This window comes from Phaethon aethereus (assembly GCF_964289735.1).
Source record: "Phaethon aethereus genome assembly, chromosome: 6".
NCBI lineage: Eukaryota > Metazoa > Chordata > Aves > Phaethontiformes > Phaethontidae > Phaethon > Phaethon aethereus.
In genome coordinates, this window is record NC_138580.1 from 594,258 (window position 1) to 613,015 (window position 18,758).

The 18,758-nt window shown below is 36.1% G+C and overlaps 1 protein-coding gene across 7 annotated transcripts in view; it reads right to left on the reverse strand.

Annotated features, from left to right (window-relative positions):
• Nucleotides 1-18,238, reverse strand: part of PKP4 (plakophilin 4) — a gene marked incomplete at its 5' end in the record, with an annotated part of 66,974 nt that extends 48,736 nt beyond the window's left edge. For 6 of the 7 annotated variants that reach the window (XM_082001531.1, XM_082001528.1, XM_082001527.1 and 3 more), the window contains 2 exons: nt 6,384-6,496; nt 18,107-18,235. In XM_082001531.1, coding sequence (XP_081857657.1) covers nt 6,384-6,496; nt 18,107-18,235 — 242 coding nt within the window. Of the gene's footprint in view, nt 1-6,383; nt 6,497-18,106 lie in introns of all 7 variants that reach the window. The other variant, XM_082001533.1, reaches the window with a different exon arrangement.
• Between the last annotated feature and the right edge of the window lie 520 nt (nt 18,239-18,758).

Here is an 18,758-nt window from a genome sequence, read left to right on the forward strand (position 1 = left end):
ACCACCCTGTTTTGTAGCCCAGTCTACTACTGGGTAAGATAATAAGTATTTACATAGGCAGCTGAAGTCCATATTAAATCATCACTCTGCAGTTCATCACCAGAGCAACACATCAGTAAGCTACAATTTGTTTTTCATATTTGAATATCAGCAAATTACATAAAACCCCCTGAAATCCCTCAATTCTGACATTCAAAAGCCTTGACAGAATTTCAGAAAGGCTTACAGTCTGGGTAAACAGAATACAAAAATATGAATAGTGGAGCTATAACAAGAAACTCTGCAAGTTTCACTCACTTTCAATGCAGACACACAAAAAATAAGCATTTCTATATTTCTGTGGACTCAAGACAAACGGTAGCACCCTGTAACTTTACATGAACAGTTGATGCTGCCTGAGTGCCACAGCTGAAGTGCCAAAGGAAAGACATAGTATTAAGCATCAGAGACTTGGAATGATGTCTTCTGTATCTCAAGATAAGGCTTTTGGTCACCCACTCACTAAGCTAAACATCTTAATTAGCCTTATTAAATGATGGATTGACTGGAAAGATAGCAACTCTTTAGGGCCTAAAAATTAGAGTAGAGGACCCTATAGAGCTTCCTGAAGTCATTTGGTAAAACTACAACCCAGAAAATATGCAACACATTGCATACACATCAAAGGTTGTGCATCCACCTTAACCCCTAATGAAACTACCTATAAACATGATTCTGTCTGTATTTACATTCCCATGTCTGCCTGAAGACCTGAAGTAAGCAAGTAAGAAACTGTACAAACTAGAAAGAAGGAAACACATCAATGGAAACTTCTGTCTAACATGTAGGTACAGACAAAAAAGCAAATCCGAACCAGGCTATGCAGAAAACATCCTGAAAAAATCCAGAAAAAATCCTGAAAATCTGCTGATGTTACATAGACCGGTGGGTCTGTTCTTGTTTTTTCTTCCTTTTTTTCCTACTAGTGTATTAGCAGAAATGAAAGAGAAGAAAAAATAAGTTAATTTCATAAGACAATTCTAAAGTAAGAGCATTTCAAAGTTCAATCAAATACTGAAGACAGAGGAAGAGACAATCAGTGAGACTGTTTCAAAAAACAGGAGAACAAACCTAACAGTCCATCCGCAAGTTCTGAAATCAAGGTCACAAGATATAATTACATTCTTAAACATAGTAAAATAAACCCCAAATATTTATATGTAATTGTTTGTAATATCGACAATAGAAACTCTACAGCTAGATTGAAGATTTATAATACACTAAGTAAGAAACCGAAAACAATCATAGCATGGACCAACTTCTAACAAAAGGAGATTCCTTCATTCTGCAGAGCTGAGTACTTCCTCCAAACATTTAGCATCAGCAACTATCAGGTGACCTGATGACCAGTTATTTTGTTTAATATGGCAAGTAGTTCCTAGCTGGCTACTAATGATGGAATTAATCATCATTTCTTCTAAATTGTTAGGACAAATGGACTATTAATATCTGTTATTAATATTCTTCCAACAGCTCTACAATGATCAACTAGGCATTCTTGATTTAAAATTATTCATTAATTCTGCTGAATACATTTTAGCCTTGCTTTTATTGTACACTGAAGCTCTGCAAAGAAAATGTAGCTTTTCTTACTTTTAAATTTAATGTAGCCCTTTAATTGATTTGTTTTCAAATTTCAGTACATGTAATGTTAGTGTAAATAAATTAGTTGTTTAAATTACTGTGATTCCTTCCCTCTTTCTGCCCAGAAAGCACATACTGATTCTAAAAGTAATTTTTATGGAGCTTTTAATTTGCCATGAAAGTTTGGTGACATCATATAGTGCAATATATGCAGTCAATTTCAAATATACCTTTTGGAAATGCCAAAATATTTGATATATCACACAAACAAAATGAAACTAGTTTCTGTAAGGATAATTACACCCAGATCAGCTCACTGTGAACCGTCGTGTCAGGATAAACTTGCTGCTGCATGCCGTGGAATGCCCTGAGCGTGGGGGCGGCGCAGTTTGGATGCATCTCCTATGTTACTGCTCCTCAAGTGGAACAAAAGTTACACAGCTTAACATGACAGCACTAGCGATCGAGCAAAACTACTTGATCTATTTACACTCTTTATAAACATTCTCCCATTTTATGAGAAAAAAATGTGTAACCATGAAATAGAATACATGTTCACCTCACAGAAAGTTTACAATGTCTAATCACAGAGCGCAATATTTTACTGAATTACTTTGGAATATTTTCTACTACTACAGAAAGGGCATATTGTGTTTCAGTTGGCACTGGGAAAAAAAGATTATCTGCTACATAAAGCATAGAAAATAAACCATCCTAGTAGCTATGAAGTACATTTAATTTTACAAAACTCAGAAGACTTCAAGTAGGCACATTATTACTCAAACTGACTGTTCAGTACTTGAAATGTTAAATTTTTTTTATTATTATTTACTGTACTGCCAAAAGGGCTTTCATTGTGATGAAGTTTAGTGTGCCATTTATGGCACTTAAAGTGCTTGTCACAAGCTGCTATTATGAGTGCACTATTGTACAATTAAATTAACTCTGTTTTCAGGAGTTACACACAATAGGTAACTCACAAAAAGATCAGTCGACTGTGAGAGTCATACAGCCAACTCCCACCTGAGCCGTTGGGCAATGTGTTTTATAAAGTGAGTCTGACTACTGACCCTTGATATATATCGATATCTACCTGCATCAACACATATCCCAGCACACCTGGCAGCCCAGAACTGAATCCAACTCAGTTGGTAATGCCACAGATGGAAAGTTAGCTGCAATGCTGAATCTGTTTGTATGGGAGGCTGAACAGCCCAGTGGCTTCTTCAGAAAAACCTGTGCATGTTATAGCATGAAACAAGAGTAAGAAGATATAACTGAAACCTGACATGGTTTTTCCCAGTCTATCATCTCCAATCTTGTACTATATAACATGGGTAAAAACATTTAATACTTATATGTAACACTAATCATGTTTCATTTCAGGCTCTTAAGATGTTTGAAAGTGTACAGGACACCACGAAAGATCTTAGAAGTGCCGAGCACAATATCCATTTATAAAACTAATTATGAGAAGAAATAATTTTAACAGGTAAGTAACCTACAGGTACACAAATATAAAGCCCTATTGGAATCCAGGGCTGCCGCTGATCTAGTTCTTCCTGCACTCATTACATACAATTGCTTCGTATCTGCAGATCTGCTCTTGTTCTCACCTTTCACACACCTCTTCAGAGAGCAAAACAGCCAACTACTGTGTGTCGCTCACACTTACAATATAGTTGTAATACAGGCAGGCAACAGACAGACAAACCTAAACTACAAGTACCTTCTGTTTCTTTTGCTTTGTTCATGTGTACAAAGCAACACGCTCATTTCCTAAGGACTAGCAGTAACGGAATGAACCATGCTTCCGAAATGAGAGTACTTCTCAGGCACACTCAAGTAGGTGACAGTCTGATCACCAGTGCCTACCTCCAGACGGGTACACCCAGGTGTGTATCTGCACGGCCTGCACTCCATACTGTGCTAGTGTTCGGGCTCACGGCCACGAAGGCTGCCTGAGCAACTATGTGTACTAGCTGCAGAGAAGTTTAAGCTGGTTTAAGGTACTGAGATCGCATGTCCCCATTCCCTCACCAGCTGTTACCACCACTTCCCTTGGGCTGGCACTTGTGAAACTGGGTGATGAGCTGGCTCAAAGGGATGACTTGACTGGCACACAGAACAGCTTGAAGTCCAAGCTGCAACCAAGACAGGCACATGCTGCCGCTAAGTACCTGGGACTTCATGTCGGCATCTCGTTTGCAAAGCAGCACCACCGCCAGGCCAATGCCAGCTTGCAGGAATCTAGTTTAGAAGTGGGTAGATCAGAGGCATCACTACGGCCACTGAGGTCAACAAAACCTTCAGCTGGACCTCTGAAATGAAATGCTCCCAAATGTTTTAGCCACATTAAAGAAGATTAAAGCACTAACTTTGAAACAAAGCATTGTCCGTTTCCTCAGGGACAGAAAACTTGAACGAAAGATAAAAATAAAAAGGCATGTGCATCTTATGCTTTAGTTTTGCTTGCTTTTTTAGTTTTTGTCATAGTTTTGTTTGGTTTGCTTTTTAATATAAGACTATCGGACAATTCTTGTATCTGGCTACGAAAAACATCATATTGCTCTCTAAACATGTAACTTCTCTGTGTTTCAGGGAGCAGGCTGTTAGTTGTCCATGACCAGCCTCTCAACACAACATTCAGTTTCCAAGCCTTTTCTCCATGCCCTCTTCATGTTTATTTAGGTTCTTGTCAGCCTTAGCAAAACATTTACATCACCTAGTTTAGGGAAACACATGTACCTTTTTATGGCTATAAATTTTGCTGCTATATTTGTGTCTGCTCTGATACTGATCTAAGAGGTTGTTTTACTTTGATTCTTTCAACAACTCTAACTACACTGGAAGCAACTGGTGGTGAAGAAATGAGAGCATCTAATTCAAATATAGATTATTTTCCCAGCTTCTTACACATCTCTTAAAAGGAATATCCACATTAAAGAATAAGTAAAAAAATTAACCAAGGACACATACATCTCAGAACATATTGTCTAAACCAAGTTTTAATCCCACGTCCCTCAGTAAAAAAGTAATGCGGCATAGCACTCCCACCTATACTGAACCAGGCAGAGCTGGGATAAGAAAATTTAGAAAAACAAGAACAGTGGTCAGAACACAGAGGTGTCTAAGAATTAAGAATATAATTAGGCTTTAATTTTTAATGTGTAAAATATTTTATTAATAACTACAGAAAATTTATGACCCAGAACACAAGAGCTTGAAGAGTTTATCTAGATTCACAAATGTACTTGTACCAAACTACACTACAAGCCAACTTATGTGGTGCTAGTATCTTCTCCCCCCAAACTTTCATCATTTTTTTAAATGCAAATAGGCATAATTTAGCCATAAGGAAGCAACCAAAAGAAGAAATGACTCCACGATGCTATAAACTATGTTTTCCATCTTGGTAAATGATAGTATTTGATAGAAGTATAGGATCTAACCTATTGTGTAGATACTGGTAATTGTACATTATTTCAAAAACTACACCAGTGTGGGATAAGCTAACTCTGATGTTCTTTGTGAAATTCTTGGGACCTGGGATGTAAAAAAACCTTTTCCTTTGTATTACTCAGGCAATTCACTGAAAATGAACATTCAAGACTGAATGAAGGGTGGCTGGAGGCATAAAATAACTGAGGATTTTTACTTATTCTTCCATAGGAATTTAACTTTTTTAGCTTTCAAAACAAAATCTGAGCAACAGCTGGAGAAATATGCAGATCCAAAGGGAAGGTAGGCAAGCATGAAGAGTATAAAACAGTCATCTTGTCCAAGGAGTATTTTTGAATATTACAAAGTTTCTTAAAAGTTCTCATGCTAGTAACAATACTGTCAAATGGCAACTCAGGTCGTAGTTTGATGCATAAAAGCCAGCTCTCTCAGCTGGCTTACACTGGATTTTAAAAAAATATTTTAAAATAATTGCCTCCTGTTTCTTAAGCTTTTGTAGAAAAACCTTTACATTTAACTTGCAGAAGTATTTATTATAGCCACAGGGGGAAACATTTCAGAATGATACCCCAGTTTACTGCTGAAAGAATGCAGAAAGAAACAGTATTTAAGGCAAGAAATTATGCTGTAAACCAAAATGCAGATATAAATGTTTCATAAGAGAACACATTGTTACCAAGGCTTTCAGAATCAAGAGCTACCAATCATTTAATATGCTTGAGATGAATGAGTGCTTTTAGAGTTAAGAAGTGTGCTAAGGAATAAAAAGAATACTAGTTAAAGCTGAAATATTAACAAAATGCTTTGCTATTGTTACTGTATGTAAAATATATCAGGTATGTTTCACACTATTTAAATATGCTAACAACACACTTATAGCAAGATGTTCCCTGAAAACAAAATATAAAACCAAAAAGTATTTCAGAAAAGCTGGATGAAACTCGATAGTTAAATCAGGAAAAAAAAATTGGATTACTGCATTTAGCTAGCACTGTTACTTTGATACAAATATGTATGTCTACTGTATTTCTCTTTGGCTGAATCGTAAAAACAAACTTCAACATATTTAAAGATAAATTAAAGCTTTACATACACTATATTAAAATGTAATCAATGATTAGAGAGGCCTCTTTAAACAGTCCCATAACTCTTTACAGCAAATCTGCATTTTTTTAATACTTTAGATATTAATGGAAGGTGAACAGCTATCAGTGAAAATATGTATCTAGGACATAAGCACCGCTAAAAAGCCCTTTAATTTATGGGACATATGAAAGTAAAGTCATCAGGACTTGTACCTTGTGCTGGCGATACTTGGTGATTCTGCTCCAAGCCTACATCTTTCTAGCTGATTAGCCACAATTTGCCTTTCCACTTCCAGTTCTCTGGTAAGTCTTTGAAATTGGAGCTCCTGAAATTTCAAAATAAAAAGAAAAGCGTTCTTGACGTTAAAAAAATGGGTGTGGATTAATTCTGTAACAATCACTGTTTCGTCACAATCATGTTTCTTGTTTTGACTCTTCCTTGGTGGAATAAAGTATTAGGAGATTAAAGTGGGAATTTAACGGTTCTTTAAATCAGTGATTCATGCAAATACTGATTTATCACCTGTTACAAAAGGAAAAACATGTTTAAGCATTTGTGGATTTTATTCCTCCTGCAATTAAATTTTTTAATCTGTTTATGTTGCCACAATCTAACAAAATTTATGCCCATAAAGTCAATCTTCAATTTCATCTATAACAGAGATATACTGGAAAATATTGTATCCTAACCTTTCCAATTGCAAAACTTCAAACGCTAAGCTATGCTATGTTCTTCATATTCAAAAACTTAAAATGTATTATTTCAAACTGGATGAGGGTAGAGATATGCTATTTCTCTGATTTCAGCTTTTGTTATATTTCTTGGTCAAAGGTACCAAACCTCAGCCTCTGTAAAAGGCTTTTGGAACACAACGCTCAGAGGAATACATGGGAAATACAGGGGCTGCACAGAATGTTTGTGTTATAGAAAATGTTTCCAGATTTTAATAAAGATGATACTCTGAAACTATACTATGTCATCAAGGGATATTAGTGATGTTTTCGTCCACAGTTAGCTTTTGTTAATGATAGAAAAGGATTCTATCAGAGCGATTGTATTATTTTTCAAACTGATATTCTACATCCCTGGAAGTTTAAGTAAACTGTTCAATACTATTCAAAAATAGATGAACACCAATATTTAATAATCTGATGAAGCGAGTCTTATATACAAGTCAGATACAACATAGAAGCATTCCTTTAATTTTAAAGTGCAAATAAAGTTTTGGGTTTTTTCCTGAATGTTAATCATGTAACTGCATTACATAGTAGTTGCGTGCCTTGCCATATTACAGAAGTCACCTTTGCTCATAGATTACAGTTAATGCAAACTATTCTTTCACCTCTTACATCACATGGAATGAGGCTTAAAATACTTCACTTGCATTAACAGCCCCTGAAAGACCTCTCTACTTCTTGCAGTTTGTACACCTTTTCAGCAAGGTAACGCGTGGTTCTGCAATGCGCCCCGGGCTTTCACCAGTCTGCAAGTACCCCTCTGCCTCTCACTGCTCCAGTCCTTGGAGGGCTTCATGACAGGGCAGAAGAGAGGTCAGAGTAACAGTGTAGTAAAAAGCTACTCTAAAACCAAGATTTACCTTGCAGAAGTAGGTATAAAGTTTTTTCTACTGGCAACACAATGAGATCACCTTGAAGAACCTCCAAACAGAGGGCTAATTAGCACTGGTTTCATTAGCAGCTGAGGGCTAACTCAAAGAGCAGCTGCTGTATTGCCAAAACTACTCTATATACTAGATGACAAAAAAAAGCTATTTCTAAAAGTCTGATTCGAACTCTATACAACCAAATGGCCTGTTAAAGATACAACACAGAAGCTACTGTCCCCGCCAAATGATTTAAGGAGTTATAGACACTTTCAAACATTTCTCAGAGCTCACTAACCAAATTGAATAAACACACCCCAATATTCCAAATATTGGCCAGCAAAACTGTTTGCCTCCAGGACATGGAACTCCCCTGCTGCTACCACAGGACACATGCATCCATAGAACAAGACCACATTTTTCTACTATTGCTCTACTAAGAACAGTTCAACAGAACAGAATACTCTGTAGTTCTTTTAAAAATGAATATACAAACCACAGGAGCAGTGGGAGGGAGATGTGGTCCTCAACTTCCTCCTGGCCACCCCTTCCATTAGGTTGGCATTTAGCTGTCAAGCTTCAACATTAGAAAAGCTTAGCACAGTCATTGCTCAGACATGAAAGAACATTTTAGGACATGTCCTAAATTTGGATTTTACTAAATCCTGCTTCTAAACAGAATTCTAAAGCTAAATCCTTTTAATCCCAAGACCTGATATAAAAAAATCTCATGAACATGATAACCTGTGGACAACAGCAAACCTTATGGGCCTGTATATGGACTAGAATGTATGGATAATATCAGAAGGTTTGTACGACACGTAGCTGCATCCAGTAGCAGCAACCCAGTCATCAAGAGTCTGATACCAGGTCTTAGCATGATTCAACTTCATATTATACCAGAGGCACACATGCACCCAGTCAGTTCGACTGGACAGTTTGTGCTTTGGAGAGAAAATATTAAAAAATGTATTAAGCAAAAAAAGTCAAAGAAATTTATAAATGAGAATTTAGTTTCCACTTCTAAGTCTGAATATAGGTAATGCACCCATCTAAAAGTTGATTCACCAGCCAGTCATTCAAATGCTAGTGAAGAATGCCATAATTTCCAAAAAACATTTACATGCTGAAGCTCTTTAAGTTTTGAAGCAAATGTCAGCAAGACAAGTTGTTTCCCAACTAAAACACGATCTATTATAAATCTATTTATCTATTTATTTATCTATTAAAACATTATAGAGCATGTAACAAACCTTTAAAATAAACGGTATTGTACTGTTTGTTTGCAGAAATAATATAAAACATTTACCCTACGTTTAAAGCTGTTTCCTGTTCCTTACTTTTAAATCAATATTTAAATAGCAATGTCATTGATACAAACTATGAATTTGATCAGAAGGCTCCAGTCACCTATTGTTATTTACTGATCTTTTAATTAGATGAATAAAACAAAACATATGCTAGCCATTATTTGCTTCCATTCAACCAGTCTCTATTAATTTGCCTTTTCATTACAGGCAGAGGCACTAATGAAAATAATATTATTCTAGAATGCTTAATTAATCTTAATTAATGTTACAAATACACACTCATCTGAGCGCTCTCCTCCCTTCGCTATCTTCTCCTGCACTCTAACACTAATCAGTAGGCAACTTTTGCCATTTTGCGGTCCAGAAGGAAAAAATTACAGTAAATTACTAAATTCTACAAAAAGGTTGACATTGTCTAGAAAGCCTTTCTACATAAAGCGAATCAATTAAAAAGGAGCATGTAACAAAGGAAACAGGAAAAAGCTCCAGTCCCGACAGTTGCAATGGCAGAAATCGAATACACAAGAAGGAAAATAAAATCTGTGCTTATCAACCAAGCTCACATCTACATGACCACAGCTTTTTTAACTAATTTGTCACACACTTCTCTCCTAAACCTGATTAAGAGATATACCAGTTGATTGCGATCAGCAGAAAAAAATCAATAATGATTTACATTTTACAAGTGTAAAACAATTACAGGTTTAAAAGACAAAAAAGCCCCACTCAAACTAAAAGAATGACCAATGCAAGAGAAGTCTTCTTCTAAAGCACTACAAAAGTAAAACAGCTACAAAAAATACATTTTTTTTAAGCACAGAAAAGAGCTGAAGATAAAACACAGGAAGGGGAAGATATGCTGTATTTTTCTCATTTCACAGTGTACTTTTTTTATACAGTATTAATGGGCATAATTTCTTTCCCATCTCCCCGAGAACTCCTCAGAATATATTCAAATTCTTCATCTGGAAAATAAAGGTCCACCCAATTCCAATAATCACCTCAGGTTTTTGAGGATTTCAGGCAATTATAAAAACAGGATTAGTGAGATTTCAAATCATAGAATGGTTTGGGTCAGAAGGTACCTTCAAAGATCATCTAGTCCAACTCCCCTGCCATGGGCAGGGACATCTTTCACTACACCAGGTTGCTCAAAGCCCCATCCAGCCTGACCTTGAACACTTCCAGGGATGGGGCATCCACAACTTCTCTGGGCAACCTGTTCCAGTCATTGTAAAAAAGACTTCTTCCTCATGTCCAATCTAAATCTGCCCTCTTTCAGTTTAAAGCCATTGCCCCATGTCCTGTCACTACAGGCCCTGGTAAAAAGCCCCTCTCCAGCTTTCTTGTAGGCCCCCTTTATATATTGAAAGGCTGCCATCAGGTCTCCCTGGAGCCTCCTCTTCTCCAGGCTGAACAAACCTGGAGGTGTTCCACATTCTTATAGAAAACTAAGTCCTAATCAATTCTAAGTACATTGATCATAGTTTATGCTTCCTTATAATGATATTTTATACCAGTCTGAATGGATACCTACCACCACAGCATTTATCTATGAGACAGTACTATTTATTGCAGGAATCTGTTTGGATTTGTTTCTCTAGCCAGCTTCTCTGAAAGCAGTGGGAGAGCATGCTCCTCGAACAGGATGCTCCCATACAATGCTGGCTGCTAGCAACACAAGAGAAGCTGCTATCTTAGGCAAAAATCACAATGAACTGATTTTTATAGTACTGGCTTGTGACAAAATGACACAACAGGAGTCAAATAAAACAATTAGTAAGCTTGACTTCATTTGCAGAATAACATCTATGTGGCAAGAACATGCTAAAATTATAGATATAGATTACAGAATACGCTGCCATACTGCAGCAAAAGAACCAACCAAATCTGAAACATACACACTACAATGCCTTGACCAGAGATACTTTATTTCAGAATTATCCAATATATGTGGGGGGGGGGGGAAAGACCTATAATTCTATTCACCTGTTTAGCAGTAACTACTTAATCACCTTATAAAACCAGTTTTTCTATTCATAACCTAAATTCCACTGCAAAACCACAGACCATATTTCTTAACATGAAGTAACAAAAAAAAGTCAGCTTTAAAAACAATTACATTTAAGGAACAAGAAGAATATATATGGTCCAAGAAGGAGAAGAAAGCAACTTGCTTTGGAAAGGCAATCATTTAGACTGCAGGCAGACAAGCTTCCATGCGTGAAAACCAAAACCCATCAAATTTTAGACCTGTGTAATTTCCTTTTGGAGGCTGAAGCTTCTGGAAGAGGGACAAACTCTGCACGGGGTGTCAACGTTGTAGCATATACCCCAGGTGTCCAACAGCAGCTCTTACTTGGCAAGCTCTGCATGCCAAGTGGTAATTCATCTGCAACAACGTTGAGATCTCACTCAAGAAGACATTTCAAGGCCTCCACTGCCACAAGATACAGATGACACAAGTTATACCAATCCTGAAAACAAAACACTTTTCATTTGAAAGCTGAGTACCTCTGAGAGGCTTGCAGCTCCCTGGCAAGTGAAAACAATTGCCAACATACTATGCTGGGCTATTAACAGCAAATATTTGAAAAAGTTAAGTAATGGGCATGTAATTTGTATGGCTGACCATGGAGGACCGTCATTCCCCTGTTGCAGGCTTTGCATAATAAAAGAAGATTTAGAGACAATTCTGTGCTTTCTATTCTGCATCCCATTATGATACCAAGTTGCAGAGATACAACATTTTCATTTTTGTTAACAAACTTTTCTCCCTCAGTATGATGAGGATAAAAAAGAGGAGTCTACATTCACAATGTTGAAAAATAAAAATTATTTTCTTCCTGCCCTGTTGTAATTTGAAAACCTCTGGCAAACCACAGATAACTTAAAACTTTAAACAAATGGTGGTCCAACTGGTTAACTGAAGGTTTTCTGGTGACAACTATACAAGAATCAGCAGCAATGGCACAAGCAGTGAAGACAACCAACGAACTCTTTTTGAATGGTACATGCCTGGCTAGTCAGACCAAGATCAGGCAAGTTGGGACATCAGAGAGATGATGCCACTGACAGAGAGATGCATCTCTTGCAGCTTCTTGGTTTCTACCAGTTCTCAATGGTTGCTGTGGTAGACAACAGGGCTAGGGTGGGATGTTACTTCAAGTTGTAGTAACAACTGGGATATGCTAAGTTGCTTCAATTGCCAAATGGCACTATTTGTGAAATACTAAGAAGGTAATTGTAAGCTGAACTATGAAATGTTTTCCTAATCATAAAAATGTTGCCTGTTGAACAATTCAAGTCAGCATCTGCCAGTAGTTTGAGTTGATGATCTAAGAAAGCATAGCCTACATTTGAGAGGAGTACCTTTACCTTGCATTTCTCATTCAACTGCAACATACATTGCAGAGCTACACAACTCCCATTGCCTATGAAAGTTCAAATGCTGCTACAGAAAAGGCAATTACATTTTGGACATTTTTATAATACAAATATGCAAAGAAGAGGACAAACACAATTAAGTTCATTTATACTATACCTTCTTCACATTAACCTCCTGCACTGATCTATGCAGAGTTCTACATGTTTCCACTTGTTGTAATTCATAGCTAGATCAAGCAACTGACTACTTAAAAACACATTGAATACCATATTTTTCCAACATGAATACCATGTTGTGAATAACCTGTTGTGACTAGTGAATATCACTGTAGTGACCTAATATTTAAATTCTCTACCAGAATCTACTGAGGAAAAAACCCCCTGTACTTTTAACTAAGCATATTATATCAATCGTAACATTTTACATAAAGTTTATTCATGCACACAAATGCATTTGCATGCTCTCAGCATCTCAGTATCTTCCAAAATAGAAGACAAAACACAAAAAATTGGACAGGGTAAAGAGAATCACAGATTACAGGATGTGAAATGACACAGCTACAATTACTGGCTGATCACACTTACTCTGTATTCAACTGCACTAGACCATTAAAGCTCTTAATACTTTTATGCCTGCATTGTTCACTAGTCTGGTAAAACAGTTTAGTGCTGCTCTAGCTGATGAGGGATTAAAATTTAAGCAATTCATAGAAAGCTTTCTCTTAGTCAATGGTAGAAAGGAAGAATGCCACTTGGGGTATTCACTGACTACATTCAAGCAGCATCCTCTTTGGAAACCGTTAGTTACAGTGCTAGGGCTTCTTCAGTCGGTGCTGAAGGTACGTATACTGTTCTGCCAGCTGGTGATTAGAGTTCAGTTGCTGTTGAGTAGATAGGCTGGTAATCTAAACATAGAAGTGTTACAAAAGGTATAAATATTCCAGTATATGTCAGGGGTACTCACAGTTCTAGGCAGGCTCTTTTTGAAGGGGAGTTTCTCCTCAGAAGCCTAGCAGTACATACTAGAAAGAAAAATTAATTTCTAGACCTTCATATGAATAAAGGAGTACACAGAATTTTGATTACAGAAATGAGTTAGTCCTTTAATCTGAGACAGGAGTGGCATGTATTCTGTCCTAGAATAAGAGCCTTTGGAAGTGGACTTCTCAGACTTGACCTACCAAAACTTGAAATGCTCGACAAACCAAAACATCAGAAATAGTAAACTTCAAAGTTCTGGGATTAAATAGGGAGGAATGACCTATGCAATGGAACACAATATTAGGAGAGTTGGAAAAAACACAGTTCTTTCAGTCATTCAAAAAATGTGGACAAACATTTTTGTTTCACTCTTGCAAAGCTCAGAAGTCCATTCAATAAAAAGTACTGCCTTCATTTCAGCACTGATACACATCTATCCACCTAACTGATCACTAGATGCATGCAAATCAGAATTTCAAAGTAGGATTGTTGAATGGTTCTGCGCAATTACTGAATGTGCATTAAGTCAGTCTTTTTTTAGGTATCTTGTTGAAGCGACATGCCTACACTGTCAGATCACAGAGTACTTGATATAAAGCATTACATATCTGAATTGGTAAAGAAATATCCTAAACTTAGGATCAAAATAGTGTCATTCTAGTAAAGATGTTTTTAAACATGCCATAATAAACTCTTTGCTGTATGGAGAATGCATTCTTTCCTCCATTTCCATCTGAAAAACTTGCCCTCCCCCTTGCCCCCGCAAACCCTATTAAAAACATCTCAAGAACTATATAAAGAATTTTGTACTTACAATAAAGAAGGCAGAAAAGTAAAGTGCACACTTTCTAAGTCTATGATATGGTTCAATACAGTTATACAAATGGAAAAGGTTTTGCTGAAGTGTTGAACAAAAGTTAAACTTTTACTTATAGGAAAACACTTAAGAAAATCCCAAGAGATTTATGATTATTCATCCGAAAGCATACCCAGTCTTTTTTACTCTATTGCCACCTATTTACAAAAGAAAAGGTGGAAAGTTGTCCATCTTTGGTCTAGCGGTTTTTCACATCTAAAGAACAACGAAAGTATAAAAAAAAACCTCCACACCTGCCACTGCTGCAAGTGCTTCTCTCTTAGCAAAGAAATTTAAAAAAGCATATTCATGTTACTTTTGAAAACTGGATCGATGGGTAGTTTTTCCTTTGAGAGCTTTTCTCTCAGCCCAACCACTGAAAAGGAACACTAACATATTAAGCAGGAAATTCACAACTCCAAATGATCCCATTTAGTCTTTCCAGTTCAGCAGCAATTCATTCCAAATTCAGCAGCATACAGCTTGCATGTGTAAAGTAGCAGTGATTCCACAAACTTATCTGGAGTACTTGGCAACTAGCTGCCCCTGCCTTCCCCACTCCACCCCCAGCCAAGTTACTGCTATGATGTCGCCCCTACAATCTTTAACAAATTGTTAATTTTAGTATGAAAATACTCAATTTACTTTTAATATGCATAACAGACTCCCTACAGAACTCAACTAAACTTTTATACAAATACTCTCCAGGATTCAGAAATATAGACATGGATGTTTTAATGCTTTAGTTTTACTTAAAACTTGTTTCAGCATTTCCTAAGATGCTTCTATTCATTATAGCATGGAAACTTTGTAACATTTCAGAAGTTAAATACATGTTTTGGAAAAAACCCCACCACCCAACAACTCCAAAACAAACCCACAGAAAACCACCCACTCTCCAAACAAAAAAACATCCCACAACCCATCATCAAATCTACTCAAAGAAAAAAAAAAAAAAAAAAAAGAAAAGGCCAAAATATGTGTCAGCTTCATTACAGTTACCTTTAGGATTTCCCTGCATTCAAACAGGAATTCCTCTAGTAGAGATGCAACTTTAACAAGTAAGAGTCAGTCCTTCCCTTGATTTTCATCCAAAAGCATATCCACCAGTGTATCCGCAAACAGAATAACTTAACCTGGTAAAAGAACTATTCCCCCACTGCAATCAAAGCCAGTGGTGGTTTTGGCAGCAGGGATGTGTTTTTCACATTAAAACAAAACTCGTGGTACTACAAAGCTGCAGCAATCTAAATTTCTTCACAGATTACACTAGTTCTGCACATACTATTTTATAACACTAAAAGTGAATTAAACTGTTTCTTTCCTAAAACATAATCATGGGAGATTTGCACAGCTGGCTAACAACTTTGTCTCAATGAGAGACTGTTCAGAGTTCACGGGACACACTCTAGTTTGGTAAAAAAGTTGCTTTAAACTGATTTGGGGTCATAGGAAAACCAAACAAATGGAGAGTTTATTTAAAGTGGCTTGTAGAGTTCATAGACTAATTAGTGCAACTTTTATATAATCGTATCTATGCCACTGTGGTAGAAAGCTTAACAAAGTCATTCAATAAATGTATGTACCTATTTCAAAACCACTGCAGTAATTTTAAAAGTTTTTATTAAGTTAAAATCTTGCACAATTTGACAAGTATTAATAACGGCTTTTCTGAATTGTCTTTCCACTGTAGTAAGTGTTTCTGAAGTAACGAAGTTAAGGTGTGGTGACTTTTACAAATACAGCAGACCTACTGCAAATAAAGAGAGATTCCTGTATAAAAGAAAGTTAGGCCACAGCAAACAGCATAGGAGTTTCTGTTCAAGCTTAATAAAGTAAATAACTGCACTAGAAAATATTCTGTCTGGGCTTTCAGCCATACAGGAAGGGTGTTGGATATGTCAGTGTCCATAATTATCATCAACAGAAGAAATACCAGAAAGCAACAATTCAGCTCTTGATTCTTTCATGTTATCATTTTCAAGAGTTAAGTACAATTTACATCTTCCTCCCCCTTGTATTCATTCTAACGTGTCTATACATTTTAAAGTTAGGCTACAATTCTGAAGTTTGCGTTTCACTAACTATTAAACACAATTTTAACTTAATTTTTTCCTTTCATCAGAATTGAGTTACTTAATAGTCCATATATTTAATAGTGTTTTTATGAATGGAAAGGGGAAAAGGTTTTAACCTCCTTTTTCAAATGAGGAAATATCCCATTATCTTTTTTTTTTTTTTAAAGAACAACTGAAAAAAAAAGATAAAAACATTTCTTGGTTAGGAAAGGGGATGTTAACTAAAGCCTTTTTACTGTATATTTATCATGTATGAACACAATATAGACAATGCTGTCATAATTCTATGTTCAGTTTAAGCAATCACTGTTGCATCAAAACTGCACAAAAGCAGTTCTGGACAGTCATCACAGCAGTAACATTGGCTGGTGATCCCTGGCAATTACAGCACTGTCATTTATTGCAATGCTGCTCATCAGCCAAGCCACCATTACGAGCATGTTCTTTGTGAACTGCAACATAAAATGAACCAACTTAAAATCACCACAAATGTACTTTAAGCAAATGATTTCTAATTGACATGTGTGATAAGCTAAGATGGCACAGGGGAAACCACTGTCTCATGATGAGAGGTGACTCAAGATCACTATAACTCAGATGACTACAATTACTCAAATCTCAATAGCCATCAGCACTAGTAACCTTTGCATTGAAAGATTTAATACTAATTTCAATATCCCTGAGAAATTATTAGGGTTGCTATCGCCATCTTAAAAGAAACTTTTGAAACTATTAATTTAGGCATGAAAACAATTTCCAAATTTCATCATCCTGCAGAAAATTTTCATTTATGACTGAAGGTTCTGTGGTACAAAATATGCTGATATCAAGACCATATAATCTAATTCTCACCTTTTAAAAAATAATATTAATATTGGACAACATATGAGTACTAATACATCAAGAGTTTGCAGTTTGAGTTCTTATCTTGAAATGAGTACAGATTTATTTTAAAAGGAGTTCTGAAACAAAGACAGCAAAGCAGATTTATTCTGAAATTCAGATGTTACAATTTATGTATTAAGCAAAGATGATCATTATTTCTAGTTCTGACAATGAAAACCAAACTATTACTTCTGTGTTTTTTTAAAACAAAACAAAACAAAACAAACTTCAGTTAGAATGGTTCTTTGTAAAACTGTAAATTTTTTTTCCTCTTGAATGATACTTCCAAATTAAGGCTGAACTTGATTTCAAGCACAATTTTATTTTCCCTATAGACTACTACCAAGATACATGTCTGTAAATGTGTTGCAGATTTAAAATATACTACCTTGGTATTGATAAGTGAAAACAAACTCAGTTTAAAATCCATTCTTTAACAAAATAAAATTAATCATACCAAAACCCTTATGTGCAAATTTCTGTAACACTGTACACAACTTTGAGAACCGGTCCTTTTTGTACATTCTGCAAAGTTGCATCAATTCTGCACTAGCTTTTCTTTTTTAACCAATAAACCTGCATTTCAAGTCTGATTACGACAACACTGCATACTTTCCAAGGGATACAGAATACCACAATGATACTTCTGTTCAATGCAATTAAATGAACCCTTCATATTCAGATTCTAACTTTCTGACACACAAAATATACTATACCAACACTAGGCAACACCTTTTAGAAACAATGAATTTTTTTTCCAGCAATCCAATAAAAGGCAAGGGTTAACTCCAGAACACATACTGAATTTCGGAACTGCTGAAAGAAAGGCATATACCTGTTCCTTTACGGAAGCTAAAATGGTAGTGGCAGTAGTCTCTGGTTCCATGCCCGGGCCTGTGGAAGCTTCCTGTGTTGTCTGTGGCAGCCCCTCCTCCACCATTGGGGTCTGCTCAGGGGCTGGCATTTTGCCTGCAATAACAATATTTTAAAATAGTTTACATTTTGAGCCAGTGATGTTTTAGAAAATTCAAGTTTTCAGGATTATAAATTCTCTTGTCTTTTTTCTAAAACTTTTCCGAACTTAACCAAGTTAACAGAGAACTTCGTATTATTAATATCAACATATGTTGCTCTTACCATGCTTCACCTTCACAAATAGAAATCAGAATTACACACAGAATGTGAGGGCCAGACAGCATGACACTTGAAGATTGTTTTTAAGATACTATTTTGTGGTAGTTACTAAAAGTAGCAAAGACCAAGAAGCATGAAAAATACTAGAGTTAAACATCAAGAACATCCAGGACGAGTAAAAGTTTGCCACGTGCAGTTTTTAGCATAAAAGAATGACAGGTAACAGCAGAGTGCTTTGCTGTTAGGAACAAACCATGGAGGAGATTAATTATGGTAATAAAAAGTTAATGGGAATAATGCTTCTAGTGTTCTTTTTGCAAAAGAGGAAATTAAAACACTAAAGTTAAACCAAT